At 37.9% G+C, this 19369-nt stretch overlaps 2 protein-coding genes across 4 annotated transcripts in view; one reads left to right on the top strand and one right to left on the bottom strand.

The window, feature by feature from the left end:
* Nucleotides 1-11874, bottom strand: part of SLK (STE20 like kinase) — a 51985-nt gene extending 40111 nt beyond the window's left edge. For 2 of the 3 annotated variants that reach the window (XM_075757986.1, XM_075757985.1), the window contains exon 1: nucleotides 10951-11872. In XM_075757986.1, the coding sequence (XP_075614101.1) occupies nucleotides 10951-11100 (150 nt within the window). In that variant the 5' untranslated portion in view covers nucleotides 11101-11872. Of the gene's footprint in view, nucleotides 1-10950 lie in introns of all 3 variants that reach the window. The other variant, XM_010299561.2, reaches the window with a different exon arrangement.
* Nucleotides 11875-12039: 165 nt separating this feature from the next.
* The window catches only part of STN1 (STN1 subunit of CST complex), a 45028-nt gene continuing 37698 nt past the window's right edge, over nucleotides 12040-19369 (top strand). The window contains exons 1-2 of the mRNA XM_075757995.1: nucleotides 12040-12080; nucleotides 17653-17716. The gene's annotated coding sequence lies outside the window, so the exon portion shown is untranslated. The remainder of the gene's footprint in view (nucleotides 12081-17652; nucleotides 17717-19369) is intronic.

Genomic DNA, 19369 nt, shown 5'->3' on the forward strand with positions numbered 1-19369 from the left:
AGCATACCTAAAGTTAAGAAAAGAATCACTACTTGAAACAAAACTGGGAACATACACTTTTAGTAAATTTCCAGTTACAGGTCTGTCTACATAACAAAATTCTTCTAGCGTGGATGTCAGTGATGCAAAGGGACAGAACTACTGGCTGATAACAATACCAGCAGCAGCATATCAGTACTGTTGCTAACAACAGATGACTTATACAACAGAAGTACATCTATTTTTTCTTTTGTCCTCACAAAAAACGTTCATCTAACATACCGTAACAACTTCAGAATATTGATATGCCTCCTTGATGTTTCCCTTTTATAGCTATTTAAGCCAATGCTCACACTCTCCCGTCATTTTTCCCGTCCATCAGCACTGTTACTTGTCTAGCCCTCCCGTGAGCTGGTCTGGGGAGCCAAGAAGATTACATGTACAATCAGCTTTTGGGTGGCTTAGTTCCTTGAACCAGATCATCATGGGGTTGGCAAGCACCAGACCTGTCATAAGGAAGGAGTAGGAGTGGGAATACACTGCCAGAACTCTGGCTGCATTGACTTGCATCATGGGAAACTGTTGTGGAAAACAGTCGTGGTAAAGATCCAGCCACTCATCATTCAGAAGTTGCTTATGTACTTACTAAAGCTATTGAAATGCACCACTTTGACAAGATGTGTTATTGACTCTTTCACTTAATGTCACAGTTCTATACTGGTTTAATGCTTTTCAGAGATCCAAAAGAATCTTCTTCATATTACACTGGCTCAAAGGTGAGGTCCCATGCTGGACTTCTAAAGACTAAGCAGTTACGACAGCATCAATAAACATTGAAACAGACATCATAAATAGGAGAGTTAACAAGTCAATACACTAGGTCATTTTTACATTTCACTTTTAAATGCTAGGGTGTGTGGGTTTTTTTGTTTGTTTTTATTTAAGTGTAACATGCTAAATTAACAAACAACTTCCAGGGTTATTAAACTGACTAGAACACCTAAGTTTGCTACTAAGAGACAGCTAAAAATTCTTCTACAGTCAAAAACAAAGGAGGCATTTTCAGGTACCCCAGTTATCCCTGTCAATCAACAGGAAACACTTGACAGTATCCTTGTTTATATGGTGATCCTTAAGCTTTCAGACTTCCCACCTCACAGAGATGAAAAATAGCACACATTGTTTCCTTCTTTCAGGTCTTAGAAACTCAGTTAGTGCATCTTCACTAGTAGTAAAAACTAGTTGGAAAGGGTGAAAGAGTAAAAACAAGATTGACTTAACTCTAAGAGTACCCATTTTTCCACATTACTGGAATGATTTGAGTTAATTTGGGGGATAATTCCCATTTAAACTCTTCTGACCATATTTCCCAGTGATGATCACAGTTTTCAGAGGGTAATGTAGCTGCACAGACCTATGGTTCTGACCCATGACTATCCGGCACTGAAAAACAGAACAGTTTGCCTGAAAGGTGAACTGAATGATTTGTGGCATCTGCAGAAACTGAGCTAGTAAGAGAATGAGAGGACAATTAAAATCATTAAAGGGTCAAGCAGTTGTCTTATAAAAAGCAGACTAAAAAGGTTGGGCCTCTTCAATTCAACAGGAAAAGCTGAAGGTGGGGCAGGAACATGACTGAACTTTACAAAAAAAAAAAAGGTAGCATATGAATTGAATAAAGCCTGATTGAGACAAAGGCTGTGAAGGAGATGAGGGTTTACTGCAACATGCTACTTCTTGCTGGAGCACTCAACTGATGTTTCTCCATTACGGTTTTATTGCCTTCTGATTATAAAGTATTAACTCTTTTCCTGGGAAAGTAATGCTTAGAAATACAATTGAAAAGTCATCTTCTATAATGGGAAATCTAGACATGTGCTAGAGAAAAGCTTTGGTTCTACAGCATAAATCCGTCTCAGAAGAACAAGATAAAGAAAGAATAAATGCCAATGCAAAAAGTCTTGCCAAGTTATTACTGTATAATTAACAAAGTTGCAATAACTTCCCTCAGAACACTGTTTTCTGAATCATGATTATGACTAAACATTTCTAGAGACAAAACCCAGTTCCTTGAAGTTCTCCTTAAACAAGAAAGTCTCAGATGTAAAATGCTGTTCAATGAGATACGAAGAAAGTAAAGGCACAGTCTTCTCCAATTCATTATCAAGCTAGATGGATTCAAAACCAATTCTGCCTTAGCATGCGGATTCACCATCGCTTTCATACTATGTAAAATAACTTGTGCCTATGTCAAAATTAAGTCCTGGAGTAATGGTTCCCTCAAAAACTTCAGCAGACTCTATAGTTGGCCTTCTACTCTGCTCACCCACTAATTTTAAATAATTGCATTAATGCAACTTTGAAAAAAATTCTTTCTGAAAATAATAAAATCTCTTTGTCATGGCCTCCTTCAGTTCCAGATTTTCTGAAAGAACAACCAAAAGATTAATTTTAAGACTGATACTTTAAGGTAACAGCCACTTAGTCCTCTATAGTAAGGAGAGATTGAGGAAAATTTTAAATGCTAATCAATAAATCGATTTGGCTATTTGTAGTACCATCCTACTTTTTCACTTCTTCATATTCTTCTCCAGAGAAAAATCAGTAAAAATTAAAAATCATATCATAGAATAGCATGCTTCAGGTAATCAGAACCTTCTTAAAGCCAGATTTTGGGTGGAACTTGATTCAAGCATGAATCTATGCTTGATCAGTTTCTTGCTCTAGGCTATAGGTAATTAACGAAATAGAAAATGGCTCAAAAATATAAACATGGCTATATAAGGGGGAAAAGTTTGTGCCTTTCTCTTAGCTTCGAAATCACCATTCATGCTTAGCTGTTTTACATTAACCTCTCCATACAAACACATTCAGTCCCACAGAATACTGCAAACCAGTCTTAATCCAGAAGAATAAAACTAAGCAAGAAAAATCTATAACTTTAATATTGTAACTTGCTTTTACATACATTTAGAATTGCTTTAAGAAATAGTATGTCCTCCTAAGACCAAATATGATAGTTTAAGTAGGTGCATTAAACAGACAATCTTCCATTTACTATTTTATTGTGAATTTTTTTGCTTTAGGTAAATCTGCTGCTGCGTGTACTTTAGTTGGTTTGTGTCATGAATGTAGAGCATATTCAACAGAAAATTTGAAATGCCAATGGAAAATGAACATTTACAGTAAAGCCTTAATTTTTTGTCGAAGTGTGAATACCATTGCAGTGGTTTGAGGTAGCCTACTAGCTTTTATTGAATATTACTCAGCCAACTTTTATTGCCTGACATCCTTCAAACATACTCTGCAAGTACTAGGTCTCCTTCCTCTCTAAAAAGATTCTTTCCCATTTCTGAGTCGAAAAAAATGTGTTTCCACATAACATATTTGAGAGATACTTGACAGTTAAAATTTCTTTCAAGCATTCTATACTATAATCATGTTATAAAGCCATTAAAAATTAATTCGAGGCAGTTACAATATGTATTTTACATAGGTTTGGAGAAAAATGATAAAACATAATTGATTGTTTTTACTCTGTGCTATTAATTCAGTCTGCTTTGTTTTCTAACTGCAAATTTCATGACTTTTCCATCACTGAACATTGAAAACTGGAACAATCCAAACAGTATCAATTGAAAAGAGAACACAAGCATTGTATTTGAATAATTTGGCAGCTACTGTAAAGTAAGACAATAGGCAAAAGTGGTGAGACAACATGAATTCATCAGTTCTGTGTATAATCTGAATATAATTAAAGGTTATTGGGGGAGCACAAAGAAGTAAAGACCAAAAAAGTATTCATAAATGACACTTCAGGCACCAGGGTCTCAAGGAATGCATTTAAGATCTCAAAACAGAGAGTTTAATTATATGCTGCCTCTTTTACAGACACAACTGCAATTGAAGGAGAATGATGTTTATAATCTTACAAGATTCCCAAAACATGGGTCATGGCCCATGAAATATGTAAGGCCCATTCATAATTGCATTCAATTAAAAAAAATAAAATAAAAATCCCACACTGGGGATTGTGGCATTTGCAAATACAAAGCCAATAAATTATTTCTTCGATATTGGTTATGGGGTGGTCAAAACTAGAATTTGTGTCATCACCAGGAGAAACTTGTGAACTATTGCTCTGCAACAATAGCATCTATTACTGCTTGGAGGATTGCAATACCGGAGGACTATTTCCCTGCCAAAGATAAAGCTCAAAAGGTCTAACCAATTCGTCTACAAAACCTGTTAAAAACAAACAGTACCAAACCATTTTTTTTTAGTTCCTATATCAGAGTTATTTAAGTAAATAGACTGCATCTTTCTTAGATATGAAGAATTATTTCACCAAGTTAGAATGAAGCTCCTTTAAGCTGTTCTGCAGTTTATTTGACAACATTAAACAGTCACATTTAGCTTATGCCTGAAATCCAAAGTTTTACTCTCCAGTTAAGAAACTAACAGTCCAAATACACAAATAGTTAGCTGAGAAATATGAAATATCAGATAACATGAAAAAAAATAGGAACTTTTATAAACATAGATAAATAAAATCAAATAATGATTTCCTATTTACTTGGAGTTTTAAAGAGTTTATATAACTGTGCTCACACCTTGGAAAAGATGACTGCCTTACCAAGGAGTGATCATGAGCATTCTATATTTATCCTCCACAAACTTGTTTGCAGTTTTAACTCTGAATGCGACAGACAATACATTAACTCATAAGTTTTGTGATGCTGATTTTAAGCTGTGTGACTTAAAGATGTCCAAATAGTGAGACACAAAATGTGTTATACTTCTTACTTCTTTACAGTATTTCCTTGCTACAGACAAAATGGAAAGGAGATATTACCTTCTGCAAATAGGCATTTAAAACAAGAAAATTATCTCCATTTACCATCTACAAATGACTTTCTTGCACTACCAGTTTCCTGAGAAAATGTAGCTAGAGTGACAAAAGGTGTAAAGAGCCCTGTAAAGCTTTCCCCTTGACACATTTCCCAGGCTTTAAAACAGTGATACTGCCTTTTCCTTATCTGGTATCTTCAACATGTTAAAACTGCAATAGTGCCAAAATAAAGATAACATTATAGAGCAACTCACCAAGCTAATCAGCAAGACTAAAATCGTTTGTCTTCTACGACTGCTCACACATCTTCTTTTATCTAGACCATACACAGCAGCCCTAAAATACTCAGGCTACTCTTACAGAAATTACTGATCTTAGCAAGCTTTAGGTAAAGATTTAATTCTATTTTACTTAGACTAAATATTTAAAATTGAACATTGCCATCTTATACATTAGACTGTTGAGAGTAAATCAACTCTCTTCTCTATCTACTAATGCCTCTATGGCTAAACAAAGCACCATGGCATTTAAGTGAATATTATTAATTCAGATCTCCTGAGGACAACTGTACTATTTCATTGCTCCAGTTTAATCAGAGGTCGACTTACATAGTCAATTATGAATGAAAATAGATTAGAACAAAATATATTTAGTATAGCAAACAATTTTAATCAAAATTGCCACAAGTTCTGCACTGATTCATTATTATGTATTAAAATTCAATTTAGGACATTTTCACCTGCTTTTTCTTTCCAGGTCTAAGCTCATGGCAGAGTCACACATGAAACTTCAGGTTCACAAAACACAGTATTTAACTGGAAATTTTCAAACATAAATTTATCTTCCAACATACAGGTTTTCAGATGAACTCAAGCAATATCCTTCCACAGGGAACTGTATTTTTTATATTGGAATGATCACGAGTTTCAAAGCTCTAATGAATTCTTCAAAAGAATTAGTGGAGCTAATGACACCAGGTAAGTCAAAAGATAAAGAGCAGGCAAAAATCAGCCTATCAGTGCTTCAGCTTAGATAGTAAGTGGTCAAAATCTGTTCATATGAATGTCAAATTACAGATGTAAAAGATATCCACCCTAGCAAGCAGCATAATACATTAGTATCGTCAAGATAACTTCAGGTTGCAATATCCAACTGTAGGAATTATTTACAACAACGTGCTGTAAGGACACGGAAACTAGGAAATATAAATTCTCCTTGCTCTGCCCTGATTTTGTTTTCAGGTCAGACTAATTACAGTATTTTCTAGGATTAGAAGATAAGGTATGGTGTTAGTGGTACACAAAAGGTACTTCAAGCAGCCACCAATTATCAGTTCATATTTTAGCATTAAAAGAAGTTAAGACCACACTATTATTAAATGATATAATTGGTCCAGTCCTATTAAATCACTATTTTAAAATTCTATTTGTTTCTACCTGCTATAGAAGACATTAAGGCAAAACCAAGGTCTCCTCTAAGTGATAGGTACATTACAGGTAAGATTGTTTTAAATTCAGAAACATAAGATTAACTTAAATGAAGCAACATCATTAGTTTATTGGACTTGAAGAAACACTATTATCAAAAGTCCACTATCATTAGCCAGAGATGAGTTTGTATCGGCCACTATTGCAAATATAAGTATATATGAATACTTAATGTAGTTGTAATTTTCAGAAGATAAAGCATTTGGTAATACTGTTGACTATGATTATGGCTATCAGCTTCCACAACATTTCTTCTGTGAACCTAAAGAGAAAGCAGAATAGGCTTTTTAACCAAGTACCAGTTAATTGCTGAGAGTTGGAAAACTTGCCTTCGTAACTTCAGATGAAATACAAATATTTGATTTTCCAAATTCCTGTGAGACTCTTGTATACACAACGCTTCCAACATCTTAGATTCAGGGTAGTAAACGAGATACTATAAATGGGTAGAATGTTCCGATTCAAACTAAGAAGCATGAATGCAATTCAAAACCAGACAAGTACAGAGGATTCTCTAATAACAATTTGTCAATTTCTATGAAAATATATATACATTATATATTCTCTCTATATAAATACCATATATAGATACCCTATATCTTACATAGTGTTCTGCTACATATATTCTAGCGGTATAGAATCTGTTCCTGCAGAAGACTTAAAATTAGTGTATTTGTACAGATGGTAGTCATAATTACCATAATGATTGCCAAAAGGCCATGAATTTCTTGGAGGAATATCCTGTAGTGAAGGGCTCAGAGATGACACCAACTAAACACTAGGAAAATGCCTTTCTGCAATATAAGTGTTCTTGTATTAGTGTACAATGTTCTTACTACCAAAAAAGGTTGGCAAATTTTACTAAATACAGTCCCAGCACTTTATTTCCTTCAAAAGGTTAACTAAGGAAGATACCCACATTTTAATTAGTTATGTGCATCTGTATGATAAAGATTCTCAATCAGGAACTTTAGCGAGAGCCACAGAACACATTAGGCATTTTAAAGGTCTGTTTTCACACCACCTGAACATAAAGTTCCGGGAATTTAGAAAGCAGCTTAAAGCTGAAAGTCTTCACGTGGTTACTTAAAATGACTACAGTTTAACACTTATACTGATTTACCTTAAAGCAACATTTACCATGTGCACTGAACTTACATTTGATACAACGGGGCAATATAACACACAAAAAAAGTAACATGATATAATAATGTAACTCATTTCTAAGGCAAACCGATTACAATTAACTTTAACAGTATGAGCCTAAAAGAGTTTTTCAGAGGACTTAACCTTATCAAATCAAGAGAAGTTTATTTCAATCTCTCAATCTTCCTCAAAAAAAAAAAAAAAAAAAAAAAAAACAACAAAAAACCAAACCACCAAAACCCCCCAAAACAAAACCAAAAAACCAAACCACAACATAAAAAAAAAAGAGTAGTTTGAGATCCAAATTTCAAAGTTGAAATCAGCCCCCAATGATAATATTATGCTTCTTCAGTGGCTTTCAGTAATTGGGGTAGCCCATTCAGTAATTCTAAATAAACCATGAAAGGCAATTTAAAATGAATGGAAAATCTATCATCATCAACTTCAAAATTCTCTTTGTAAGGGCCATCACCTGATACTGAAGTACTGCAAGGGTCTATAAGCTGAATAAGGAGGAAAACTACACCATTATTCATTAGCAAAGAGCAAAAAGAAAAGAAAACAGCCTAAAAGTGGCCTCTTTGAAGAGGCTGAAAAGGGCTAGAATGAAAAGTCCTATACAACCATAAACCTTTGCCATCAGTAGTCCGCAGTTACATAGCTCCTCTGATCACAAGAGAGGCTTGCAACAGCAGTCGAGTATTTCTAAACATTACTTAGTGAATACAAATGTATGAATTGTGAGAGCTAAGAAAGCTTTAGAAAACTAGAACAAACAGCCAGAAAGGAAATAAAATAAGGCTCTTCTAGTAATTTGGCTAACAAAGTTATTAAAAAAATAAGCACCACCCTTGATTGGGGAATGAAACCCAAGTTTGAATCACATACAAAAGTAGTTATCACTAGACATAGTATTTCCAATGTGAATAATTTAATCAGCTAGGCTTCATAATACTGTCAGAATCATTTAAGAGTTGCTTTTGAGTTTTATTTAAATATTTGATACTTTGTCCAGAAGACAAGTTGCACAACTAAACCAAATACTTCTCTATGGGAAATCATAGAATGTAACCAATCTAACCTATGTTTTATTAGGAGTCCAAAGTATACAAACCCTTATTTATCTGGCAATTCTATTTTATCATATATCTGCCAAAACCCTGTCACACACTGACTCCTAGGATCTTAAACAAAGGCAAATGTAGTTTTGACAAGGGTGTTGGGGTCTTTTTTTATTTTTGGTAAGTAAACCCCCCCCCCCCCAAAAAAAAACCCAAACCCAAACAAACCCAAAACAAAAACCCCATGATACAAAAAATTAAAACCCAACCCCCACACACATACACACTTGCATTACTTAAAGACAAAGTCTTCAAAAGTTGACAGCTCTGTTCCAGTTTATAGGTTTGATTCCAAAATTTGAGAAGGTATTGAATGGCTATTCTTGCAGTTTCTCATTTGAGCTGTATATCCAAGAAAGAACAACCTAACACACCCTTGCTTTCGAAACAGTTTCTTGCCAAGCACGCTCAGATGCAGGAACACAAGCACAGTATCTGTGTGTAATCCTTGTTCTCAAACTAGATGGAAACAAAATGAAAGCTGCTGAATACATGCAGTAGGAGACTTTTTTTTTTAATGGGATTTTTTTTCCCCAGGAGATCCAGTACCTGTTAATTTTCACATGTGCTACATTCACCAAGTTTACCAATGTAACTGCATGTGTAATTATGACTGCTATTATTTTTAAAAGAGGGTTTAATTTTGAAAAAATTCAATTTCAGCAGTTTACACTTTGTCATTTCACATTCTGAAATAAATCTCAAAGTGAAAAATCACATCCAACTAGAAAAAACTCTTCTTGTACACAAAGTACACTGAAATGTAGAATTTACCAGTTGTCTTGCCCAGACAACTTCCTCTACAGACTACTAATACAGACATGCCTACAAATAAACATGAAGTGAGAAGAGGTTTAGTATTTAGTATTGTGCCTTTGAGGCTTCCCCAGTCATGTCTATGGGACAGAGCATTATATTCATGAAAAGGGAATCAAAACTGCAGTATGAAGTTTAAAGAAAAACTTTAATTGCAAATGCTTTTAGAGACAACATTATGTTTTTATAGCCATCAAGCTTTAGGATATAGCAACTTCAGATGTATTTCCCAGTCATTTCAGTCAAAAAAAAAAAAATCACTCATCTTTCACACTGACATAAGAACAACCGCCTAGACTATGTATTACACCAACATCAAAATAAACTAGATGCTCTTAAAATAGAACATTGACACAAATTCCTAGGGTGAAAAAAGCTCCACCTAACATTCAGAACTAACTGTGGCACTTTTGCTCAAATTTACAAACAAGTAACACCACAGTACAGTAAAATCTAAAATAATTTCTACCAAAAATAGCACAGGTTTCATGAACACCCAGATTTCATAACCTCTCAAATGCAGTAACACTGCAAATACTATTCTTTCTCATGCAATTTTATTCTAGTTTCAAGAACCAGAGTCTCAATTCATGTCAGTTCCCCGACTCTCTCATGCTTACCCTCCATGATGTTTTTTCCACACTATCCCTAAACCAAACATGAAGCATTGATGCTCTTTTAGAAGGCGGAAAAGCGGCTAAAGAATTGCGTGAAAGCTAGTCTTGTCAAACACTAGCAGCATTATATCTATGTCATTGTTCTCTACTTTGCTTGACAAATTCTAGATAAGCATCCTTAAAAACACTACTTGTACTAGTATACTTAAAAATTTAAACATCAAACAACTGACAGAAGTTAGGAGACCCAGCAACAGAAATTGTGCCACGTAAAGAAAGCCAAGATAACTCAACTATTTAATTCAATTCCATATGGAACAAGATAGGAGAATGCCCATTAAAAGCGATGTGAGCTTGGCCCTGTAAACTACACACAAGACACACAAGTAAATTTTACTGTTCATGGGTTTCCTTCCGTAGAGAAACTTTAAAAAACAAAAGTATGAACCTCGCACCTACGAAAATACAGTTTTTGTAAGACCAGAAGCCATAGTGTCCATGAGACACACCCCCCCCCAAAAAAAAAAAAAAACAACAAAAAACCCAAACCACAACCACCCAACAAAATACAGGAGAAGCGAGCAATTCAGCAACCGGCAGGGTGGAGCAGAAGGCGGGACAATGACCTAATAGGTCTTGTCTATCTTTAGTTTAACGAGCCTCTGTGGACGAGAGGCGCCTGGATCACACGCTGTGCTCTGCACACCACGGGAACTCGGGACATGTCCTTTCTCGGGGCGGCAGGTGGGCGCAGCGCTTACCTGCTTAAGGAAGTTCTCCGGAAACTCGATGCTTACAACAGGTATCCCAAGGTGACAAGAGCTCACAGACAGGCCAGCTTGAGACAGCATCGGACTCAGAAGCAATACTACAAGTTATTTTTTAGCTGCGAGCAATACTGCAAGTGATTTGAGTTGTCGACTTGCCCTTACCTTGAACACTTTACCGAAAGCACCATCTCCCAGCTCTCCTATAATTTCCCAGAACTCCTCAGGGTTCAAATCCCTCTTGACGTGCTCGTATTGTTTCTTCTTCTTCTCACCACCCAGCTTGAAGATCTTACGAAAGTTGAAGAAAGACATTTTTCCTCGGGCCGAGGAAGGCCAGTCTCCAGGCGACCAGGCGGAGGGAGGAGGCGGGCGGCGTCTGGCGGTGCCCCCTCAGCCCGCCGCGACCATCCGGAACGGGCGGTCCTGCCGGGCGCGATCCCCACGAGGGTCGAGGAAAGTCCTCACTCACGCCGCCTGAGAAACCGTCACCACCGGGCGCTGAGGGGAAACAACACCCCGAGATCCCCCCGGAGCCTTCCAAAGGGGCCGGGCTCTCGACGCCAGCCGCAGCGGTCCTCTCCGGCGATGGGCTCGGCGGTTCCTGCCTACTCGGCCGGGCCGGTGACCATCGCGTCCGCAACAAGTGCCAGGCTCCCTCCTCGGGACGGGCGGCTCGACGGCGGCGGGCGGAGGACGCAGCCCAAGGAGAAGAGGGGCAGCGAAGGGATCACGGCTCCCACTAGAAGGGGGCAGCGGCTGCGCGCCGGGCAAGGGGGGGAGCAGTCACCCCGCTGCCGGCCGAGGAGGCTCCCGCTTCGGAGGACGGAGCGGATGTAGGGACGGGAGGGGGCTGCCTCGCTCCTGACTCCCGGCCAGTGCCCTCACGGAGCAGAGCGCCGCAGCGTCCGGGGATGGCAGAGCGAAGGAAAACGACGCTTCCCTCCTGGGCTCGCTCCCGCTCACTCCCCTGCCCTCTCACAGAGCGGGGCCCAAGCGGCACCGTTTCCTGCGGGGCGGGGCGGCACCTCCTTCTCCTCCACCCGCCGCCGGCGCGTGCGCGCGCTCCGTGCCCCCACCCCTCTTCCCGCGCTCCCGGAACCGCCTCGCGCCCCGACCGCCTCCACCGCGCCAGCGCACGCGCGCCACCACCTCCTCTAGCGCATGCGCACGCACCATATCGCCCCCCCAACCGGCTCGTCGCCTGCACAGGGGAAGAGGCGGGGCTTTTCCTATGCCACGTGACGCGGCGGCGGCGCCGCGAGCCAATAGGAGCGCGCCGAGACTTCCGGCGGGTAAGTTGGTGTCTGGCCCCAAGATGGAGGGGGGCATCTCCCTGCCCTCATCCTCTCTTTTCCCAGGGGCCTGGGAGCAGCGTTTGGGGTGGGCGAGTTCTCGTCCTTCCCCCCTGTTTTTCCTTGGGGGTCAGTTGCGTCCTTGCTGTTGGGGGGGAGAGGGAAATGACTTTCCTTTTCGTCCTGTAGTAGCCCTTATGGGAGGGGCTGTGGGGAAAAGGGAACCTTTACCCTCTGCTGAGTTGCTTATCCTGAAGGACACCCTGCTTTTCTCTTCTTTCTACTCAACTGCCCCGTGTAGGGAAAGTCTCAGTCCTGTGGCAGCAGGTGATGTTTCCTAGGTAGGAGGACGGCTTCCTTTCAGGGTTGGCTGGGTGCCCTGAGTTCCTCTTTTTAGCACAGGTAGTCTCCCTTCTCCCGCTACCTTGCTCCCAGATCTGATTGTGGGAGCCGAAGGGGATGTGAGGCCGCCTTTGTCTACCAGGAGCGTTGTGATGGCAGGTGGTGCCTCCTGGAGAGTTTGAGCTCAGGAGCGATCCTTTGAGGAAGGTGTTAGTAGAAGAAGGCAATGTTAGAAGACTGTCATTTGTTTGTGGGCCAGTGCTGTTTCTAGACCTGCTACTGGTTTGTCACAGCATTCAGTCATAGCAAGGTGTGATGTTAATGTGCTGCACATGTTTTGTATCTTGGAGATTTAATCAGTGGGACAGGCTTGACTTATCTCACAGCCTTCTCTTCTCTTCCCACAAGCGGTTCCTTCATCAGCCTGAAGTATGATTGCATTTTAATAGTTGTGTTGTTTATATGCCACCAAATGTGTCACATGAAAGCAAGAGGTGTTCCCTTTGCCTGGATAAGGGACAATTAGCAGACATCTTGGAGGCAGAGTGTAGGTTGTGACGGGAGGCAGGAAGTCGATCTTGTAGTAAGGCAGAGATCTGACAATGAGACAAACACCCAGTGAAAATCGTGTAACACCTTATCCTAATATGAACCTGAGTGCCTGCAGTTACCATTAATTTAAACTGCATTATAAGCTTTTAAAGATGAAGCCTCTGGTGTGTATCATTCCTCAGACCATTTTTTTAGCATGATAGTAGTTTGCTATCTAAGGAGGGTAGTCTATGTGTAAACTCAATAGTAATAATAATAAGGCATTGAGATGCATCGGTTATGGGGATCATATGGCAACCTCAACAGTCTCTTTGAGAGAAGCATGACTTTAAGCAATAGAAAGTGCTGGGCTGAGTCAAGAAAGGGATTTCAGCAAAGGAGTTGTCTAATAGTACAGGTGTTTGTAGTAATGAAGATTAGAAGGGTCCTTCAGAAAGAAGTAAGGGTATAAAAGTATCCTGGGACTGAACTTTGCATCATGTGATAACAATGTTTTTCATGGCTGAAGCATGCTGGGGTAGAAGCCTCTTAAGAATGTATTGGTGTTGTGCGTTGAGTAATTAATGGTGCTAATACTATTTATAGTGTACAGGAACACACTGTGCTAGGCACGGTCCTGCCACAGAACAAGGAGATGGCCCCTGCCACAAAGAATTTATGAATCAAACAACGTTGTGTCATGCGTTAATTTCTTTAATCTGTATGAAATCAGTTTCAAGGGTGGTACTGCTCTGTGAATAGAGAGCCTTTCAAGTACTCTTGCTAACCTAATAGCAGTCCTGATTTTTTGTAATAATCAGCATTTTTTTGTTCAAAAAATGATCTTGGGCTTTGTGGTTCCTTTCTACTGACAGCTTGGCCACAAAATGTAAAACTGTTAAGGCCAAGGCTATTTATGTGTGTAAGGGCAATACCAAAACAACTGCAATCCAGATGAGCTGTTTTCCTTTCTCCTCTATGATACGCAGATAGTTTGGGTTAAATACAATAACAAAGAGTGATTGATAAGGTTTCTCCAGTATTACCAGCAGCAGTTTAGCTTCTGGAATCTTAATTTTTTAAATTTAATTTATTTTTCTTCTCTATAATGCCTTTTTTTTGTGCCCCTTCAGGTGGGACAATAGCTTTGATTTGGATGTTAAAATACAATGATGGCTTTAGTAATAATTTTAATTTATTTTAAATTTGAATATTTTTATTTTAACTTGATTTCTCTTGGATAAAAAGTGCTTTGGGACTAATTTGCATCTATTTATTTGAAATGACCAATTGATAGAGGATGGAGGAAAAAAGGAATCCAAAGCCATAGCATGAAATCCTTCTATCTAGGCAGGATTAGCTTTTCTTTAGCCTCAGGGTTAATGTCATAGGGCAGTGGGGGGTGTATGTGTGTATGTCAGAGTGTGTAATAATAACTGGAAATAAGTGCAAAACTAAAAGAAAAATTCTTGAGCTATATGTGAACAGATGTAGTTGAGCTTGCTGCCTTAATAAGGCTGGTAGTTATGGGACTGGGATACCAGGGCCCTGTTCTTTCTTGGCTCTATTGATAAATGAACTTTTGACTGTAAGTAGTTCACGTACAGCATCTATATAATGTATCACTTTGCTTTGAACTTGTGTGTGATAAAACAGGTGCACTCAGAGCAGAACAGGGATAGTAGTGTCATCCTACCAATGACTAAATGTTAGTAGGTACTAGAGCTGTGTTGCTATAGTCTTTTATAGTCTTCCTGTTCCAGAGAGCTTTTAATTCATATAATGTTGAAAATATAAGATGAAAGGCTGGCACAAGAAAGGAGCAATTAATCTAGTGATAAAGTTTTGCTTTTAACTTCTATTTTGTTTGCTCGCTCTTTAACAAGTAATTCAAGATAAAAACATTATATCTGAAAAAGAAAACTGTGGCTCAGTCTTATTTTCTTCCTTTATTCTTTCACTCTAGAGTTACAGCTTACCACTCAATCCTAAAAATAAACTCTCTAAGGTGACGGTTAAGTGCTAGTAGCAAATCCTTCCCAATTTGCATTGACTTCCTGGTATAGAGAAGGCTGTATGAAGCCTGGGGTTTTTGTGTATGTTTGGGGTTTTTTTTTTCCTGGTAGCAGGAGATTTTAGCAACTGTAAATGTTTCCAGATGGCAAGGATAAAAAGGTAAAAGTGAGTTATAAGTATATTAAAATTTCTCTTTCAGAATTTAATGCAATACATTTTGAAAATTCAATGCTTCCTTTAAATGTCAGAGTAAAGATGTTAAAGTATTATCTTGGTTGCGCATCAAATACGCAGGCTTAAAAATAGCTGTAACTCTTTACTGCAATCTTTTTCATCTCTTTGAGATTTAGAAGTCTCCTTTATGCTTTCTGCTGCTTAATATCACCATCCTTTCCTGTTGACTTCATCGTTTACACTTCCTAACTTCCTAAGTTCCACTTCTGTTTCATTTAAACTGCTCTGCTTCAGTTTTTCTTCATTAAAAATAAATGCTTGCTTCAGAAATTTAATTTGAAATGTGTTCTTCACAGCATATATTGCCCTTTCACTGCAGTCCTACATCCCATCTTCAGTTCTTTCAAAATATTTAATGGTATATTTTTATATTGTCTTGACTCTCTGTCCACCCACGCTTTCACTGATCTCCTCCAATCTTCTTTCTGATCTTTGAGTTCATTGAACTGCTATAAGGTCACAGGTGGTATGTTTGTGGTTAAATCTGAGGCATAATTCTTGTTTCATCCGTCTTAATCTGTCTGTCACCTTTGGCACTCAACACTGTCCCTTCTGTTTTCTTAACTTGATGTATGTGGTGTTTTCATTGATGTTTTTCAATTATATGGCAGTGGTTTTCCATATACGCTATCATTTCTATTTTATTCTCTTCATGAAGTTAATGTCTGCTATTGGACTCATTTCAGTTCTAAGTGCTACTGTAACTTCTAGATCCTTCTACTTAATAATCCACCTTCCTTTTTAATCCCCTCTTTTTGCATTCCTGCAAAAGACCTTGTGTGTCCAGCCCCTGTATCTGAAGTTTTTTCCAAAAGCTGCCTTGCTTCCTTCTGAATCTAACTCCTCTTTTTTTGGGAGTTTGGGATTTTATGGAATTAAGTGCTGATACTTCACCTTGTACCACCATAGCTTTACTAACTTTCCTCAGTCCTTCCGGCTTTATGAGAAAATTCTGGTGACTCTCCCATACCTGACCTTTTTCTCCCTTTTGCTGTTCAGCATCAGTCATGTTTCCTTTCGTACTGTTCTGAATGTGTAGCCACTTCATAAGAGCACCTCAGTTCAGTGGATTTTAAATACCATGGTGTTTTCAGTCTATTTCCATCTTGTATATTGACCTTAAAGATATTCTTTTTTCTTCCCTCTATGATATTTTCATCATCTTTGTGTACATGCCAAGTTTTTAAATTTTTGTCCTTTTTCTGTGAGCCCTCTACACTTGCTATGCTATACCTGACTCCTGTGTCCTAATGTTCTAATTAATGGTGGTAAGTACAGAGGAGCTAGTAGTATCATTAGTTAACATCCCATGTTTATGACAAGGTGAAGGAGGAAATACAAAAGAGAGCTTAATTTTTTTTTTTCTTTATGATGTAAGAGGGCAGCCTAAAAGACTGTACATTTTCTTCCAAGGAGCATCAAGTCATGTTACCCATTTATTGGAAGCTTTGAGAGGGGAGACTATTGTATATAGTACTCTTAAACCCCTTCTTTTAAATGTACAGTTGATAGATCTGTAGCTTAGAGACTTGTATTTCCATTCTGCATTTGAAATTTAAAGCTGTCTTCATAAAGGAACAAAAAAGAGACCCAGTTTTGTACTTGGTATTTTATGAACCTTTCTGATAAGAGTAACAGGAATAGTTCAGTCATATAGAATACAAACAGGAAAAAATTATAATACCAGGTGCTCAAGAGCTTGCCCATATCTCATTAGCCAAAATCAATGCTCAGGCTCCTGTCAGTAACCTGGAAACTATATGATACATGACTTTTTTTTTTTTTTAATGCGTTACTGTAGGACCAGTTAATCCAAGAATTGCCATAGAAACATGTGGCATTTGGAAGCTTCAGCATGTAAGGGTATTACTTGATGTTTGCAGTAAAAAAAAAAACAAAAGTGTTAAAGTGTTTAGGATTGATCTAATTTTGGCTTCAGAAAAATCTGTGTGCTTAGTCTAAATTGGCTTAGCTTTTTCAGTAGTCAGTGGGGAAAGGTATCTTCAGTGGGCAGTTCACCCTTTCCCATTTTAGATACCTATCTTTATCACACAGTATTTAACTGTATGAGGTGAGTTGTCCTGGAAAAGTCTGATGGGGGTTCTTCATCCTACCTATGGAGTTACCACTGCCAGCAGAACTCTTGGAGTGTAGTTTTCTTGATATCGGGCATCGCCTTTGGGAATGACAGAGCAAATATAAAAGTTGCCAAATTACCTGAATGTTTCCAAGTAAACCAATGATGTTTTATTCAATAGGTTTTATATGAAATCAAATGTCAGAAGAAAAAGCAATAATATAAATAAAGAAATCTTGAATAAGGATCGGATATTTCAACAAATAGTACCAGAATATTTCTTGGAAACATATTGGGTCAAAGGTGTTCAAGGTCTAACGTGTTCATTGAAATTATTGCAAAAAATAAATATGTTTTTCTATTTGCTTCTAGTTGGTCTGCAAGAAAGTCACCTTTACGACTGATATTTGAAACATAGTCATATTTAATTGGAGGGGTAAGTTGTGCTTTTATACTTATTTGAGTGAGAAGCAAACCTCAGATTTATGGAAAGTGTCAACAACTTGAAACTTACATAGCTGATTCTCTTTAACTGACTAATGCAATTAAAACTTCAGGTCCTCTTTCATGATAACATTTTCCAAGAAGGCTGGACACTTTTTGGTTTGTATTTAACTGAAAAACTCCTTTTATAGGAATTTTCAGGTAATATTAAAATACTGAGCTGCATTGGTGGATAGCTGTGGGTAGTCTAATAAAAATTCTTTCCCTCCATGTCATGATGACAGTAACAATCTTTCACAGAACCACATATGAATAAGTGTAGCTAGAGCATTGATTTATTTTAAAATAATATGCAATTAAAATACCATTTTGATAATTTGAGATTATATTTCATTTAAAGAAAAATGTATTTGATCAAAACTGTACATGAACACAAGGCAAAGTATTTAAAACTTGCAGAGTCCCCTCCATCTGATGGATATTAGAAGCTTTAGTTAAGTCACATGAAAGCATGTATTACAAATGCTTCACCATGTTTGTCTTTCCTCCAGATGGTAATTAGACCTTTTCCTCTTGCATAGGAGTCATGAGCTGATTTGCTCTTTTTGTTTGTGGCTTTCAAATTTGCATTAGTTCACATAGCTGCTGGGATTAGAAATTTATTAAAGGATAAAGATAGCTTTGCATCTCAGTATTGCTTTCAGTCAATACTGGCACAATAAATGTCTGAACAAAAATCCCACGTGTTGCTGCTTTTCTTTCTGCAATTCCTGAATTTCTTCCTCTGTTTCCCAGGAACCTTTTTTTCCAGAATGGACATTGTGTTCTCTTGTGATCCTGATCAGCTATGGAATCTTGGGACTGAATAACTTGTTCTGTAATATGAAAATTTGTTATTTTTAAATCTGTTTTTTATTATGACTGGCCAGCCAGCCAGCAAACCCAATCCTGGTTATGTGGAAAGCATAAGCAGGAAGCTTATTATGGCTTCTACAACTACTATTAAAAATATACCATACTGAAAAGTAAGGAGCACTTCACACACACAAAAAAGGAGGATCTGACAAAAAGATAGAATTGAAAACTACCGATTCTGTAATAATATCCCAAAGAGAGGCATTGCAGTGGGATAATACTGGAGACATGTCTACTAGCAAAAAGGAGAAATAACATTTAGAATGTGAGATACCAACTGTTCATTAATGCAAAGCTATACTTTAAAGTATAAACTGATTTAGCTGAGAAAACAGCATAGTTTTTAATTGAAAAATGATATTTTTATATTAAAACCATGTTTAAAATAGTTTCTGTATATGTAATGTTCTTCTCTTTTAACCTAGATTTGTATAAGCTATTGTGTAATTCTCAATTTCTGAGGCAAAAAAAATAGTTTGATATGTGTTGTAAAGTAGAATTTGGTTTTATGTAGGATCTCTTCTTGGTACAGTAATACTGTGTGGAGCTGTAATAATGTGTCAGTTGTTAAGACAAACAGCAGCTATTGTGTGCTCAACAATAATATATGCAAACTTTGGGCACTGGGACCTGCTTATGAGAAAACAGAGTATTGTGATGTGATGCGCTCCTTGTCTCGAGTGCCCTAGAATCCTTTTTTTTTTTTTTTTTTGACAGAAGGGACCTTTAA

Source organism: Balearica regulorum, chromosome 7 (genome assembly GCF_011004875.1).
Source record: "Balearica regulorum gibbericeps isolate bBalReg1 chromosome 7, bBalReg1.pri, whole genome shotgun sequence".
Taxonomy (NCBI): Eukaryota; Metazoa; Chordata; class Aves; order Gruiformes; family Gruidae; genus Balearica; species Balearica regulorum.